Source organism: Gekko japonicus, unplaced genomic scaffold (assembly GCF_001447785.1).
Source record: "Gekko japonicus isolate JY-2015 unplaced genomic scaffold, Gekko_japonicus_V1.1 scaffold229, whole genome shotgun sequence".
Lineage (NCBI taxonomy): Eukaryota > Metazoa > Chordata > Lepidosauria > Squamata > Gekkonidae > Gekko > Gekko japonicus.
Genome location: NW_015166426.1, coordinates 1421705 through 1438181, shown reverse-complemented (window position 1 = coordinate 1438181; position 16477 = coordinate 1421705). Strand labels below are relative to the sequence as shown.

The following is a 16477-nucleotide window of genomic DNA, read 5'->3' as shown; positions in this document are numbered from 1 at the left end:
GTAGTCCAGCTTGCGGACGGGCGCAAATGGAGGCGACATGTGGACCAGTTGAGGCAGCGGTGGGCGACTGGCCGCCCCACCTCGCAACCTGCCGAGCTACCTGATTCCGAGGACCTTCCACAACCTCTTCCGGAGGTGAGTTCTGATGTGCCCGAGGGCCCCAGTACTGTCCGCGAGCCAGGGCAGACCCCTACTCAAAGACCCATTGCTAGTGATGGAAGTGCTCCTGACTCTGAGGTCCCAGAGTCGTACAATGCTCCCCAGAATGAAAGGTGCCCTGAACTTGTACAGCTACGCAGGTCTCAGAGATAGCGCAGAGCGCCAATGTACCTAAGCGATTATGATTGTACATAGTGTTTTTGCTTAGGGGGGCGGGATTTGTTATGTATTGAGATGTATATAACTGCCTTGTGAACTGTGCCATTGAGATGCCATGTTAAGCTTCGCCCTGGGCTAGGATCCTAATGTAACCAATAGGAGCCCTAGCCCAGAATATGTTTGCCAATCACCGTGCAGAGCGGGATCGCTTGTGATTGGTCCTTATTGCTTCAACCTCATAGGTTGCTTATTGTACAGTGGGTGTGGCTACATTAGCCGGGAATGTTTAAATATAGAGCAGCCAGTGCATGTCTTGGTTCGGATGATGGGTTCTGGCTGGCGATTGTTGTACCGTAACGGAGAAGTAACTGAGCTGAAGAATAAACCGCATTCTTGCTGAAATCACTCTCCGACTCTTTGTTAAGCGCACGACTTAACACTTAGTTTGTATGGTTACCATTTGTTTGGATTTAATTCCAGGGGAGAACATAGTGAAGGAAATAAATATTTCAAAATTGGAGACGGATGGGCAGATGTATCCTGAATTGTGGAATGCTGAGAGTAATTAACTGAGTCCCTGCCATTACACTCTATCTCCTGCCATTATTGTCATCCTTTCATGGGTAAAACCGGCTCAGGTGTTCTCTTTTTAAATAAAGGTCAGCAAACCAGCCTAAGAAAAGGAGCATGATAGTCCCTGCACGGCAAGATTCCAGTGCAGACAGCAGTCAATCATGGTCGGATGCCAGCCTTATCCAATGTTCTTTGCAGCACACTGTTTCAGTAGCCTCGAGGACACAGGCGGCAGGAAGCCAGGACTCTTGGTTTGAGTTCTGTGTTGCCTGACAGGTACACTCCCCTATTTACTATCTCAGGCCCTGTGGGGAATTTGTAAAGGAGCTGAACACAAAGACCATGGCATGCAGAGCAGAAGCACGCATTGGGAGTCTTCCAGGTAATTACATCCTACATTTTGATTGTAGCTTGGGGATAGGGTAAAGCACAGAGGACTTGTTTAGGTAGGATTGAGGACTGTGCATTTGTTTTCCTGTAATGGAGCCCTATACCTCAACCCCCCCCCCCCGGGGGGGGGGGGGGCTTTCCAGAAACAGCCAAATCCCACATCTATAGCTATCGTTACACCCAATCCAAATTGTTGTCTGGCTCAGTACTGCAAATCTTTAAACCTACCCCCTTGGGCCTCTTACAGACTTTGGTCCACCCTATCTGGAGTCAATGCCACCAGCCATTTTCTTCACAGCATTGATGAGCAGCATGGCCTTAGCTGATTGGTTAATTAAAACCCTACAGGACAGCATCAGCAACATAATAAACAGCTGCCCGCTCCAGTCAATGTAAGCAACCACAGAGTAATTGGAAGGGAACATTTCTCCATCCCAATTAGAATAAGGGAGAAAAAGGCAAAGAGAAAGCCCTGGGCCAAACATTATTCCTATTGTTTGAGTACCTGAGTAGAAGTTAGCATATTCATGTCCTAGGCTTGAGAGGCTCAGACAAGTTTCTTTTTATTGTGCAATTCAAGAGATTCATTTCACTCAACTGTAATTCAGTTCTCCTGCTGGCGAAATATTTTGTATACCCAGTTAAATGTATTAACATATTATTTAAGAATATTATGATTCTGCAGTACTCAGTTGCAGACGCAGGCCTGTAGTCAGAAATGTGATGGTTCGGGGACATGAGTACACCCGGTGGGGGGAGGGTGAGGGTAAAATTGCTAGGATCCCTTCATCCCAAACCATAAAACCCGTTGGGTGCGGCCTCATAATACCCTGTGTTGGGTCCAGTGGTGTCACGGGGTGATATGACATTGATTAGCATTATTGGCAGTATTTTCACACACCACTAGGTACCATATGGTCTAAGTATGTAGTCATAGCCATGAAGCTTTGAAGCGACGCGCTATTTAGCAGACTAAAAAATTAAAAAGGATATTAACTAGGTCATAAACATAAAATGTGGTTGAAGTGTTAGTGCCAGATTATTGCTTTCTGTCTCCACTATCTCCACACGTGCAGATGCTACCATAAGCAGAAGTCTTAGATGAAGTCATATCTCTGTAATATGGCATACCATCAGCTATCCAGGGGAAAGGGGGGGGAGATTTGCTGATTGTACTACATCCACTGTTGATTTCATTAATGTATCTATATTCTTTGAAGAAATGTTGCAAGCAGAAGTCTGGGAGGTGAGATTCGAAACTATGTTGGGAAAGCCAGTGTGGTGTCTGTGGTTAAAGTGTAGAACTAGGATCTGGGAGACCCGGGTTCAAATCCCCACTCATGCCATGGAAACTCACTGGATGACCCTGGCCCAGTCACTCACTCTCAGACTAACCTACCTCACAGGGTTGTTGTGAGGATAAAACTGAGGCAAAAAAGGACAATGTCAGCTGCTTTGGGTTCCCATTGGGGAGAAATACAGGGTATAAATAAAGTAAACAAACAAACAAACAAGCTGAGGGGTGGGGAAGATGGCAATAGATCCATGCTATGCAGTACAATCCTAAAAGAGAGGTACAGAGGGTTGCCAGCTGGCAACTGGTTGAAGCTGGGGGCGGGAAAGTGTAGGGTGGTGTCAACAGTGTCAAAAAAACAGAAGCAATGTCACTGAATCACATGGTAAAAACCCGATGGTAAAAATATATTTTTTAAAATGTAAACAAGTGTGAGTGCCCTCTTCACCGGATACGGCCCTTTTGTCTTCTGCCATCATGCCCCCTTCTTCTGGGTCTCTCCACGCCTCTGAAATGGGGAGGCCAAGGGTGGCAGTACTTCAGGCCTCCCCAAACCCCTAGGGGCACTCAGCCTTCACAACAGGCCCGGTGTCTCTTTCTCCTTCCCAGTCAGGTTCCTCACCCCTTCCAAAGTCCCTATTCACTCCCCCTTGGTCCTGCCTGGACCAATCCCCCTGCCCCATAAGGCCATTCTTCTCCCCTGGTCATCCCTCCCTCCCCAATCCACTCTGAGCCTCAGTCTGGCTTGTCTGGGGTGGCTCTCCTCCCCCTTCTTGTGCCTCAGTGGTCCTGCCTGGCCACTGCTGGGTAAGTTGGGAGGCTGCTATTTCCTCGACGTCGGCTGATGACATCGTTGGCCAGTGAGGGGAGATTGCTGCAGGAACCGGCTGGAGTTGCGGTGAGCTCCTGCCTAAAAAAATTGACGCGGGATCTGATGGTAGAACCTGGCTCTGGCCCCACCCCCTCCTCAGCCTCTGTTGTTCCTCTGAGGATGAAGGTGGCTGTGGTGCTGGGTCCTGTGCCGTCAGCCCTGTTTTGGACATTGGAGGTGTCACTGAGTCTGGGATGGCCCATTCTATGGCTGGCAGCATGCTCAAGCGTGGGGCTGCAATTGGCTCCTGCTCCTTTGGCAGCATTTCTCCCCAAGGTAAGACTGGCAGACCCAGGATAGTTGCTGTGGATGGGTCTGGGGGCAGCCCCGCACCTGGACAACCAGGGATTCGGGAAGAGGAAATGAACCACTTTTGAGGGGACACTGCCCCAAGCCTGTAGACTAAAGGTATATCAGGTAAAAGCAAATGAGCTGTAGTAAAGGATATTTGGGACTATAATATGTCAAAGATGAATGGATATGATTGTTATTAATTGTTGTGTATGAGAGGCAGATGGGCAAAATATGCTGTGACAGTTATGGAGATGAAATGCTGAGTTGGCAGCCCAGAGACTGGCAGCCTACAGGGAAGATACACTGCACCAGATCGAGAGGATCATTTACAACCCAAAGGGAAAACTCACTAGCTTTGACCTTTTGACTGGAGGGTCCATGTTATGGTGGGCTTGAGGCCAGGGGCATGGCACTCAGATTGGCTAATGTCCCAGGAGCCCACGTGAGAGCGGGGCCTTCGTTTATGGATCAGTTAGTAAGAAATTCGGGTGTGTTGCTGTTGATAGATAAGGAGAGACGATAGAAGAGAGTGATGAAGGAGGATACTGTTTACAGGTCTGGCCCCGGGGAACGTAATCTGCAATCAACAGCCAACCTCCCCTCTGAGGCTGGACCAGATGTCCAAGAACTGTAAGTTAACTAGCCAGTGACCTTTCTTTCATGTTCTTTTTAATTTGCTTAGCGGTACCTAAATCTGTCTTGGAGTTACCATGAGCTATGCCTTGCAGTAATAAAGTTATTTCACTGAAGAACCTTGTGTGCTTTCCGATATAAATTTAGTTTATTTTGATAACTCAAACAAACATATAAACATACAAAAAACAATCAATCACACAAAACATACAAATGGGGGGGGGGACTCTTTACATCTTTGTACTAGCTGTTATATTACTTCTTACACTATCGGTTTATATAATGATTACATGTAGGGTCAACATAAATTGTCTATGACAGACGCATGTAAATATAACTAAATTCTATGTTGTCTCCAATACCATTGAAGGTTTGTATTCTTCCAGCCAAACCTTGCATACTTTCCTTACTCATTGCCTTGCTACTCAGCAACGCTAATGTAAGGTTCTCCTTTGGTTTCTTCCTCTGGTGTAGGGGGAGCTTTGACAAACCCTGAGCTGGTGGCACTCTACCAGAAGTGGGAGGGGGCAAGGGGGGCACCCCCACCCCTGGCTTCCTAAGACGGCTGCATACCAGAGAGAGAGAGGAAGTCTGGGGGAGAGAGCACCCTCTCTTTTAAGGGCCTCTACAATAATAATCTTGTAAAAACAACAACAACTAAGATCATGGCATCTGGCCCCATCACTCCTTGGCAAATAGAAGGGGAAGTCGTGGAAGTAGTGACAGACTTCATGTTCCTGGGATCCCAAATCACTGCAGACTGTGACAGCAGCCATGAAATTAAAAGACGCCTGCTCCTTGGGAGGAAAGCGATGGCGAACCTAAACAGCATGATAAAAAGTAGAGACATCACCCTGCCAACAAAAGTCCGCATGATCAAAGCAATGGTATTCCCAGTAGTCATGTATGGCTGCGAGAGTTGGACTATAAGGAAGGCCGAGCGCCGAAGAATAGATTCTTTTGAACTATGGTGCTGGAGAAGACTCTTGAGAGTCCCTTGGACTGCAAGAAGATCAAATCAGTCAATCCTAAAAGAAATCAACCCTGACTGTTCCCTGGAAGGCCAGATAATGAAACAGAAGCTCAAATACTTTGGCCACCAAATGAGAAGGGAGCACTCACTGGAGAAGTCCCTGATGCTGGGAAAGACTGGAGGTCAAAGAAGACGGAGACAGCAAAGGATGAGATGGTTAGACAGTGTCATAGATGCAACAAACATGAAATTGAGCAAACTTCAGAGGACGGCGGAAGACAGCAAGGCCTGGCGTGATCTGGTCCATGGGGTCGCGAAGAGTCGGACTCGACTGTGCGACTGAACAACAACAACAAAAGTAGGTGTTAACCTGTGCTGCACCTAATGTGTGTCTGGTAGTGCTGAAACTCATCCAGGGAATTCTGAATTCATAACTCAGTCTTACAAAGCCAAGGTAGACATGATACAGAAAGCCTACTATCAGGATCACCCACTTAAAACAAAACAAACCCACAAAGAAGCCGCCTGTCGCTGCAAATCTGATCTGGGAAGAGGCATGCAGATGAAGGAATACTTACCCCTTTCCTCCTGCCATTCACTGCTCCAAATTGAGCCTGCTATGCAAATTTATGCTGGCGTTTGTATTTGCCCCCTGGCAGGGCTAATAGCAGCTTCAGGAGATCATTTAGATGGGGCCCTGGCCCTGAGAGGAAAAGGTAAGCACCTCCTCCCACAGCCCCAGCAAGGATGGGAAAGAGAAAAAGAGCTGGTTTTTATATCCCGTTTTTCTCTCCTAAGGAGTCTCAAAGTGATTTACAATCACCTTTCCCTTCCTCTCCCCACCACAGGCACCTTGCGAGGTAGGTGAAGCTGAGAGACTTTTGAGAGAACTGTGACTGGCCCAAGGTCACCCAGCAGGCTTCATGTGGGGGAGGAGTGGGGAATCAAACCCGGTTCTCCAGATTAGAGTCTGCTGCTCTTAAGCACTCCACAGGGAGATCTTGATCATGGATCTCCTCCAGCACTTCTAGCCAGCTCTTAGATCAGAAAATACGAATATGGAAATATTGTAATATGTTGTAGGTAGGAAATAGTTACAGAAGAAGTATGTGACCTTTACAGCCTGTAAAGGAAGTGCTATGAGAGAAGAGTTAAGGAAGCAGGTAATATAGCAGTTAAATCTAAATCGAAATCATGTGTGCATAACCCCAATTTAGATTGGGGGTACATGAAAAGGGGAAGGAGATTGAGCCCTTCAATCCTTGCTTGGTTTTGTGAGTCAAAACCTGGCTCCCTGTGCCGTTTATTGGCATTTAAAAGAGAAACACATTAAGAAACTGTGAGGTGCCGCTGGCTCCCGCCCGGGGTCTGGACCCTCCGCCGTGTCTTCCCTTGTCCGGAAGACGGTTCCCGTGGACCGCGGGGAGATGCTGAGGCTACTGCGGGAGGAGGAGGGGAAAAGGAGCGTGCCTCAGACACAGACCCTGAGGGGAGTTCCGTCACTCCTCTCTTCTTTTGGGTCTGTCTGGAACTGCCGTCTTTCGCCTGTGCTAACTGACTTTCTCTCTGCGTTGCTCAGTAGCCTTGCCAGGCTTGCAGCCAGTCCAGCGAGTCCTCCTCGGCTTGCTCCGGCCGCTCCTTTATTCCCCTCGGCTCACCCACAAGCCCCAGCAACTGGGCTCCGCCCCCGCCCAAAGGCACAGACGCCGACCCGCCCCTCCAGTCCCCACCCTCTCCCGTCTGCGCTTGCCGCGCTTCCTCCCCGCCCGGTCCCGGCCCTGCCGAGCTAGCTGCCACTCTCTCTCCACTCACGGGGTGCCCTGCTGCCAGGTGAAGTTCGCCGCCCTCCCCGGGACGGCGAGGGCCCTCTGAACCAGGTAGGTATCCCGGGGGCGTCGCTCCCGGCGCCCCCGGGGGTGCGGCAGGGCAGTCCCGGCCGATCCCGGGACAGAAACACACAAGGATCCTGAATCTGATGAGCACGATTCAACAGGGTGAAGTGTTCGCTCCTCTCTCCTTTCCCTAGTGTTTCCCCAACTTGAATCTGGGCTATGTGAGCAATTTGCCTTTTTCATCCAGATGAAGATCTATGATCCCTGTCACATCTGTTTGTGCCCTCCGAGTGATTTGTTTTGCCTTGGATTGTTTAAGCAAACATGCCTTTGGTCTTAGCAAATATGCTCAGCATATCAACAAATCTCAGGATATCAACAAATCTTTCAATTTTTTAACAAAGCAGGATGCAGAAAGGTGGAGCTGGAAAAAGGGTTTGTTCCAGTGGCTCATTCTCTGTCTAGATATGGCATGAGCTGCTAGTTAGTAAGGTTTTTTCCTGGCTGTTCATTTGTAAGATTAAAAACTTGGGCTGAGAAAGCTGCAGGGTAGGGGAAGACAGCTGCACATTGAGATCATCCGTAGATTTGGAGTTTACTGTCACCAGGATGTTGATGACACTCAACTCTACATTTCTTTATCAAGGCCTCAGAAAGGTGCTATGACTTTCCAGGACCATTGCCCTGAAGCTGTGGTCAATTGAACATGCTGAAACTGAACTGAGACAAAATGGAGGTGATGTTGGTTGGGAAGGCAGAGATTTTGGCAGGGACTAATCTGTCACCTTTGGAGCAGCTCAGCTAAGAGTTCATAGGTGCTCCTGGACCCAGCCTCGTTGTTGGAGAAACAGGTTGCCACTGTTGCTAGAAGTGGCTTTGTTCAGTTACACGTTCACTGTAAGTCCCTTACATAGGCTGTGCTGATCTAACCATGGTGATCCATGCCACTACAACTTCTAGAATAGACTGCTATAATATGGGGCTGCCCTTGAAGACCATGAGGTGCTTCAATAGGTACAAAATGCAGAGGCCAGGCTTTTGTCTGGGGTTAGCTAGTTTGGTGTACTGGTTAAGTGTGCGGACTCTAATCTGGGAGAACTGGGTTTGATTCCCCACTCCTCCACTTGCAGCTGCTGGATGACCTTGGGCAAGCCATAGTTATGTCAGAGCTTTTCTCTCAAGGACAGTTCTGGAAAGAGCTCTCTTAGCCCCACCTACCTCACATGGTGTCCGTTGTAGGGAGAGGAAGGGAAAGGAGTTTGTAAGCCACTCTGAGTGAAGGGAGGGGTATAAATCCAATCTCTTCCTCCTCCTCCTCCTGTATATAACACCATTTGTATTGACTCTGGGCTCAAATCAAGTTGCTTTAAAGCCTTTTAGTGCCTGGGACTCTCATAACGAATGGACCAGTTCTTCAGATACCCTTCTCCTCAGGGTACTCTTTCTCAGTTTGGTGTGCTGTATTCTGGCAAGGTGGCAGGACCATGGCTTTGGAATGGCATGCCTGAAGAGGCATGGGGAACACCAGCTTCTGCTATTTTCTGTAAGAAATGCAATGGTTTGAGGAGGCTAAAGTGTACCAGTGAGCTTTGGAAAGGCTGCAGGATATTAAGGTGTTTTTTGTATTGTGGGTATATTTTGTATTTGTTTACTGCAACCTAATGTTGCTTTTATAAGTCACTTTGAGTGAACAGAAAGTCAAATGATGGTGGAAACCAATTACCTCAAGTGACAGTTTGTTTAAAGGAATTAGGTTTACAATGCAGAAGACATCTGAGTTCACTTGTTACTGGATGGTTCACTGATATTTCCTATCTTCCTACCATCAATTATTGTCAAGTGGGATAACTGGAACGTCATTCAGCTTTATGGGATCATTGATATGAGCAATTCCCAATGGGGAACCTGTTCATTTTCCTGTTTAATGGACCGGAATACAAGCATTAATAAGCAGAGTGGTTTAGGTTAGATCCACACAGTGCCATCCTAAGCAGGTTATATCCTTCTAGGACCACTGACTTCATTTAGAAGGGTGTAACCCTTCCTTAGCATGGCACTGACAGTTCATTGCATAAAGTGTAATGCCGACGTAGCACCAACAGCATGTGCCACAGAGCATAACTGTAACACAGCCTCTATCTACAGCTCCTTTGCAAATAAGCCTACAAAAATCATTAGCCCACAATTTCCCCCCCCAAGCCTGCCTCTGCACAAATAGCTTTAGCTAAAAGCTGGATCCCAAATTGCCTGTGCAGAGCCTACATGCCCCGACCTGGATATGCCAAGAGAGCCTGATCACATCAGATCTCAAGCTAAGCAGGGTCAGGCCTGGTTGGTATTTGGATGAGAGCCCCCTCAGGAATACCAGGTTTGCTATGCAGACACAAGCAACAGTAAATCACCTCTGAACAACTATTGCCTTGAAAAACCTCTGGGGTCACCATAAGCCAGCTGTGACTTGATGGCATTTTCCACCACCAGAGCCTTCATGTCACAGTCCTGCACATTCCAATTTACAATTGCCTAGAGGAAGTTTTTACTCGCCATGGGCTATTTACAAAACTGATTTAGAGAGTTTGTTAGGTGAACAACACAGGAGTTGAGGAATGGAAGTGTTGGGTGGCAAACATTAGTAGGGGGGAATATGTGGCAAGGTAGAGAAGGAGCACACAGAGATGACAGGATAATGGATCTGGTAAGGCTTTGCCAAAAAGCCATTGCTTCCTATCTTTCCTTGTTTTTCTCATATTTGTGCAAGAAGGTATAAGTGCATATTTGTTGTATATCAAAACAAAGGTGAAGAAAATGTAAGGACCGAGGTGAGTGCCAATGCAGAAAAGGAAAGATACAGAGATAACAAGGGAGAAATGGGAGCAAAGAAATTGTTGCCTCCTTCAACCATGTGCCTGGATAAAGGCCAATTTCTTTGACAGACACTGCAATACCTTTCACATATAAAGCTGGGGGGAAAAATCTGAGAATGATAAAAATAAATACATCTCACATCCTACCCCTGGATATAAACGATGCCTGGAAAGTCAATTCAGTTCTATAGAACCTTTATTCTTGTCAGTCACAGACGCTGTTCCAAACACACTGAAGCAGAAATATACAATAGGGTACAATATGAGGTATGATATACAAGCGCCACCTGTATTAAATACAGTGCAAACAATGGTCATTCTTCAGTTCTGCTAGGAAAGAACCAGGAAATTCTTAAACAATGAAGCCTTACAGAAAGAGGCTCAGGAGATCAGATCCCCACCCAAGTAAACACAGGAGCAATGCTGAAGAAAAAGGGTACCAACAAATGGATACTGTACTACTATCGGGGGAGGGGGGTGTTGCCCTTTGAGCCTATCCAGAAATTTCAACTGGTACAAAATGCTGCTGCCTGTCTTTCTCAGGGGTGTACAGAAACACATGATACAGATCTTCGACAACTTCACTAGTTGCCAATATGTCTTCAAAACTCAGTTCAAGGTGTACCCAAAACAAAACAGTCTGGGCCCAGAGAACCTGAGGTGGTATTCCTATCTCAAGGTATGCCACTGAGACTTTGTGCAGAACATTATCAGAGGCAGGAGCAGACTGGTCCATCTGGAACAGGGCCTTTTCAGCAGCTGCCCCATCATTGTGGAATTCTCTCATTTGGAGGTTCCCTACCTCCTGCACTGGCTTCATTCTGCTAGTCCTTTGATGGCCTCTGGCCCTGTTCACACACGGATGTAGCTGCGGGAGAGCCATGGGTGGTGGGCGGATTATTTGGGTGCGATCACACCGCCACATCTGGCAAGTGGAGCGCACCCGCAGCCAACCCATGGGTTCCCGCAGAAAACCTGGAGTTAAAAACTACCTGCTTCAATGTAGTATCTTTCAGTTAATGTGCAGTGTGGGCAGGCCTCTGATTGGAGACGCGCTGGTAGCCCGTTGCATCCAGTAGCCATCCGCGTCAGGCACATGCGCACAAACACGGTCCTGCTGTGTTGCCTCGCTGGTCTGATTGGTTGCTGACGGCCGGAGGCTGGAGCCGCGGGGGAGCGTGAGATCACACTATAGCGCTTCTTTATTCTCCGTAGCTAAAAGCCTCCGTTCCCCTGCAGATTATCCGACCCGGCCTCTGATAGCTTTCCATGGTTTGAAGGCTTTTTTTGTGAAAGTATGGGTTAATTTGAACTTTAATGGATGCTGGTTTAGTATTGAAATTATACAGGTTTCGGTTTTGGTATTTGTTGCTGTATTTTTAAACATAAGAACAGATTCAGATCTAGCTAGAATTTACCCTAGAATCTACTTGGATACAGTGAATGGGACTGGGGGGCATTGCTATGCTAATCCTTAGTTCTTCGATACCATAACTCACAGTGGCTTACTGGTGGAAAACAAAGCAAAGGGATATTTAAAAACCATCACAACAGCAGAGCAATTCGGCTTCTGTCATTTTAAAGACAGCCAAATGCCATGTCTCCAGGAATTTAATGTGGAATTACCTGCCACTGTGCTACGCTACCCCCTTGCCTCAGCTAAAGGGCATCAGTGAGCACAGATCTTTGGTTTATACTTTCTAATTCCTATTTTTCTTCAAGCTTCTCACCCTCCTATGAATTTCTGAAAGGAAAAACAGCCCTCCCCTCACTTGCAAACTGGCCCAGAAATATTTACTCCAAACACCCCCTTCTCTTGGCTTTGTCCTTTTCTTTCCTATTCTTTAGAAATGTACATATCAAAGATATTCTCTCTCTTGAGACTTCTGCCAGTGTATCCTGAGTACATTTTAATACTCTGCTCACCTTCTTCTTTCATGCAACTGAATCTCTAGTGAACCTGGGTTGATGGGACAGTATTAATAAAGGAAAGAATTGTGGCTTTTTAAAGCCATTTCCCCCTCCTTGTGCTGATCTTTTGTTATCAAGAGAGACCCCAGCAGAATTGGGCTTCATAATAGCCTCCCCCCCCCCATTTCAACCTTCTTTCTGCGCTCCTATCAAATGTCACTGCACCAAGGATGCGTCAAATATTTCAGCAAGTGAATTTCAATATAAGGAAAAAAGTCAATACCACAGAAAATATTATCTCTGGGCTTTGACAGAAACAAAACTTTGAACTGGATGAGAAAAGGGGGGTGAAAGGTTTGTGATTTCTCTCTAAATAATAGCATGAGCAAACAGACTGATACAAAAACTTAGTTTCTTTTTCCTTGGGGAACGCTACACATGCATGATGATGCTTGTGCCTGTGGAGTGATTCCCAACTAAGAACACCCGGGAACTCTGCCCCAAAGAAGTTTGGGCAGTAGCCAGACTCGACAAACCAGGGTTCCGCTATTTCCCTGCTTAGAAAGATCTCATTGAGCACTAATGCATGTACACACACACATGTACACACACACACTTTTGCAAGCAACGGATAGCCCACACCAGCCTGATCTCGTCAGATTTCAGAAGCTAAGAAAGGTCGGCCCTGGTTAGTATTTGGATGGGAGGCCACCAGGGAGTCCAGGGCTGCTTATACAGCCAGGCAATGACAAGCCACCTCTGAACGTATCTTGCCTTGAAAACCCCACATAGTCACTATACGTCAGCTGTGACTTAGAATCATAGAGTTGGAAGGGACACTGGGGTCATCTAGTCCAACCTCCTGCACAATGCTGGAAATTCACAAATACCTCTGCCCCACACCCCCAGTGACTGCTGTTCCACACCCAGAAGATGATAAAGAACCTGTAGGATCTCCAACCAAAATGGCATGTAGAAAAATTGCTTCCTGACCCCAAAGTGGCAATCAGCATTTCCCTGGATGTGTAAGAAAGGGCCTGATGTGGCTTTTCCTGCCCTCCCTCTCATGATCTGCCTAAGTTCATGGAATCAGCATTGCTGTCAGATGGCCATCTAGCCTCTGTTTGACAACAACAACAAAAACATCAAAATGTTTTTTTTGCCTCTTTTTAGGTTTCTTCTGAAACGTGCATGTAACCTTTCAACAGAGGAAAATTGTGTAGCATCCAGTAACTGAAAAATACATTTTTGCAGACACGGGTAATGAAACAGGCAGGAAGAGGAATATTACTTTTCAGTTCCAAACATGTAGAAACTAGAACTGTGAGTTCACACAGAGCTAGTGGTTCACATATACATGATTATTTCTTGAGGACTACAAATCAAGTGATTATTTGCATGTGTAAGTGGAACCTTCCCAGATCTAACACAACAGAGAGAACATTCATAATACTTCATCACATGCGTGCGTGTGCACGCACGCACGCGCACACACACACACACACACATAGGTAGACTGTGGATTTTACCTTTTGAATGCCTGCTTGGGATTCCTGCACATTATTCTCGGAGCCATTACTTCGGTTAATCATCTGCCATAGTTTGGAATACATGTTGTTCTTCTCAAAAGGATTCATCCCCTTTACCCGCACATGCTCATAGACTGCAGAATCCAAAACAGTGCCATAAGGAATATCGGTCTGCCTGGAGAGATCCTGGATAGACCTTAAGTGTTGGAAGAGATAAGAAATGCATGAGACATGGATTCCATATTTTCAATCTACCGGCAAGAAAAGGGCAACATGGATGATGGCAGCTGTCAAGTCAATTTTTAAAATTATTTATTTTGCTTTATTTTATTCTTAGACATCAGAGAACGGTGAAGAGAATTGCCTTTATAGTATACGGCACAAGGGAAACTATGGAGCTGAGGAATGAGGCAGGATAGAAAGAGAATGGCTTTTTTCAAACAAGCCAGACCTACAAGGGTAGTGCCAGGCATTTTCTTTTAAAGGTTGTGGTGGGGGGTGAGGAAGAAGCGTTTTTAAGGAAGTAATGTATTTAACTAATCTACCTTCCACCAAGGTTGCTCACACAATCATAGCAAAATTAAAGCAAACAGAATAGCAAAAAATTATAGAAACAAAGCTCATAAGTGTAGTGGTCAGTAAAAAGTGGAAATGTCACACACAAAAATGCCTACTGCAAAGATTTTGTATTCTGGTTGAAAAAAGCCCCCATCAGTTACATTACGTGATGGTCTCTGTCTCCTCCCACTGCCCTTCCTGCTGCTCACCTACTACAAAATAGACACTGAGAGCACGATCACACGCACAATTAGCTGCACCATAGGTGTGGGTGCTGGGCGGATTTAAAGGGCACGATCAGACACGAACATCTGGGAAGCGCCCCGCACCCGTCGGCAACTCATTTTGCTCCACCGCAGAAGGGGAGTAAAAAGACACAGGGGAAAGTCCAGTAGCAAACGGGTTGCTACAGCCACTGACAGACTTTCCCTTGCTTGACTGCTCCAGCGTGCTCTCATGGCGTTGGGATGGTCTGATCAGGCCATCCCGACTCCGTGCCGTTGTTTCCCCCCTTCTCAGTATGCGCAATTTACAAGCAAGATGGCGACGGCGGCAGAGCTTGTCGAGCACGCTCCTGCAAACTTGGGCTTCTAACATCGTTTAACATGCTCTGTGGCTTGGAGAACGGGACGGTATGATGCCAAGTGTCATCTATAGCCTTTACCTCCTTTGCCGTGCCTCTAACCCCGTGTGCAGGCGGGTCGGGGCGATATTTTTACTACCTCTATTTTTACTACCTCTATCACCTACCGGAGGCCGACTGGCCTGGAAACAGCGCGAGTGGCCTGACCGAAGCGGCGGAGCCGCGGAGCGGGGCTGCAGCTTGCCGGGAGGCTGTCGCAGAGGCCGGGGACGACCCAGCGGCACGGAGAACGCTGGCAGCCCGAAACAACGCACGCCGCGCAGGCCAACGCCGAGGACGAGGACTGGTGCTTTGGGGGGCCTTGAGGAGCGGGGTGGTAACGCTGACAACGAGTGTTTTTGGAGACGGATCGTGGAGGACGAGGACTGGTGCTTTGGGGGGCCTTGAGGAGCGGGGCGGTAACGCTGACGAGTGTTTTTGGAGACGGATCGTGGAGCGACGCAGGGGCGAGCCGCTGAGGCGCCCTGTGTGGGTGTGGCGTGGGGAAGGGGGGCCCCCGGTGGAGGCTCCCCCCCCTCTGCTGGCGCTAAGAACAACGAGCGGTAACAACGAGCGGCTGGCGAGCCGGGAGGCAGGCTGCGGAGGACGCTGGAGACCGCCAGGGACTGCCGGGTGTGTTGTGGGACTAGTGGGGAGTGAAGGCCGGCGAGTCCCCCCCCCTTCTCGCACCGCCAGCACCCGCTTTCTTGGTATCCCTGCCTTCCACGGCTGCTTGTCTCCTGCGTTCCCCCCCCCCCGCTTGTCCTTCCTTTTCCTTTTTCTGCTATCTGTGCCTGGTGGTCGAGAGTGTGGGGGCGCAGCTTTCCCCGGCGGTGGGCCCGCGGACATCGGCGGAGGGGTTGGGGGAAGGTCCCTCCCCTCTTGCAAGGCCCCCTGGAGAAATTGGAGAGCTGGACGAAGGCGGGTGGTGCCTGACTCCATCCGAGGGGCTGGCTATAGGAGCCCAGCCAGCCTGGCGGGGGCTGTTAAGAACCTCCGCCCACAAAGACGGGCCGCCGAACGGAAAACAGCTGAACGGTCGGGAGGGCAAAGATCTTGATAGGAGGACGTTAGTGACACTAGAGAGCAAGGAGTGGAGCTGCCTGGGGCACCTAGAGAGTTGCCGGTGGAGGGCCCGAGGAACAGACGCTGGCGGAAGACAGCTGGTTCCCTTCTCCTCTAGAGAGAAGCTGGGAACCTGGAGGCGACTACCGGACGGTCGTGTGCTGGACGGACTAGAGGGCCTTAACAATCATGCCCTTGGAAGCGGGAGAGGCGGCAAGGTCTTCATGATAATCAGTTTGTTGGAGAGGTGTTAGGAATTGGCTGCTAGGAGTAGAGTGTGTGAGTGAGTGTTGTATGAGAGTGTGATTGGTTGGTGATTAGTCGTATAGCACTTATAGGAGTCTTGTTAGTAGCAGCCAAAGTTAATTCGAGCTGATTGCACTGTGGGGTATTGCTGCACTCTGGTAGTTGACCTCTGGTCGGCCTGAAGTACTGCGGAGGCCACCAGGGGGTTTAAATGGCTGGACAGCAAATTCCGGTGCTCTGGGGGCGGAGGAAGTGCGGTGGGCCTAGGCGAATTTGTAAGGGAAGGACGCAGAGAAGCAGAGTAGCTCGGCGCCCTTCCAGCCTTCGTCCCATCCCAACGATGGCTGGCAGTGGGGCCAAGAGGAAGAACCCCCCTCCGTCACTGGTGTTGTTTAATGCCAGGTCTGTTAACAACAAAGCTACAACCCTCCGGGACTTTGTCCAGGACCAGCATGCAGACCTGGCGTGTGTGACCGAGACCTGGGTGCGGGAGGGAGAAACAGT

General features: G+C 48.3%; 1 protein-coding gene across 1 annotated transcript in view; it reads right to left on the bottom strand.

Moving 5' to 3' along the window:
• The window catches only part of LOC107110907 (glutamate receptor ionotropic, delta-2-like), a 1200243-nt gene that overhangs the window by 169835 nt on the left and 1013931 nt on the right, over nt 1–16477 (bottom strand). The window contains 1 exon segment of the mRNA XM_015411751.1: nt 13483–13678. Coding sequence (XP_015267237.1) covers nt 13483–13678 — 196 coding nt within the window.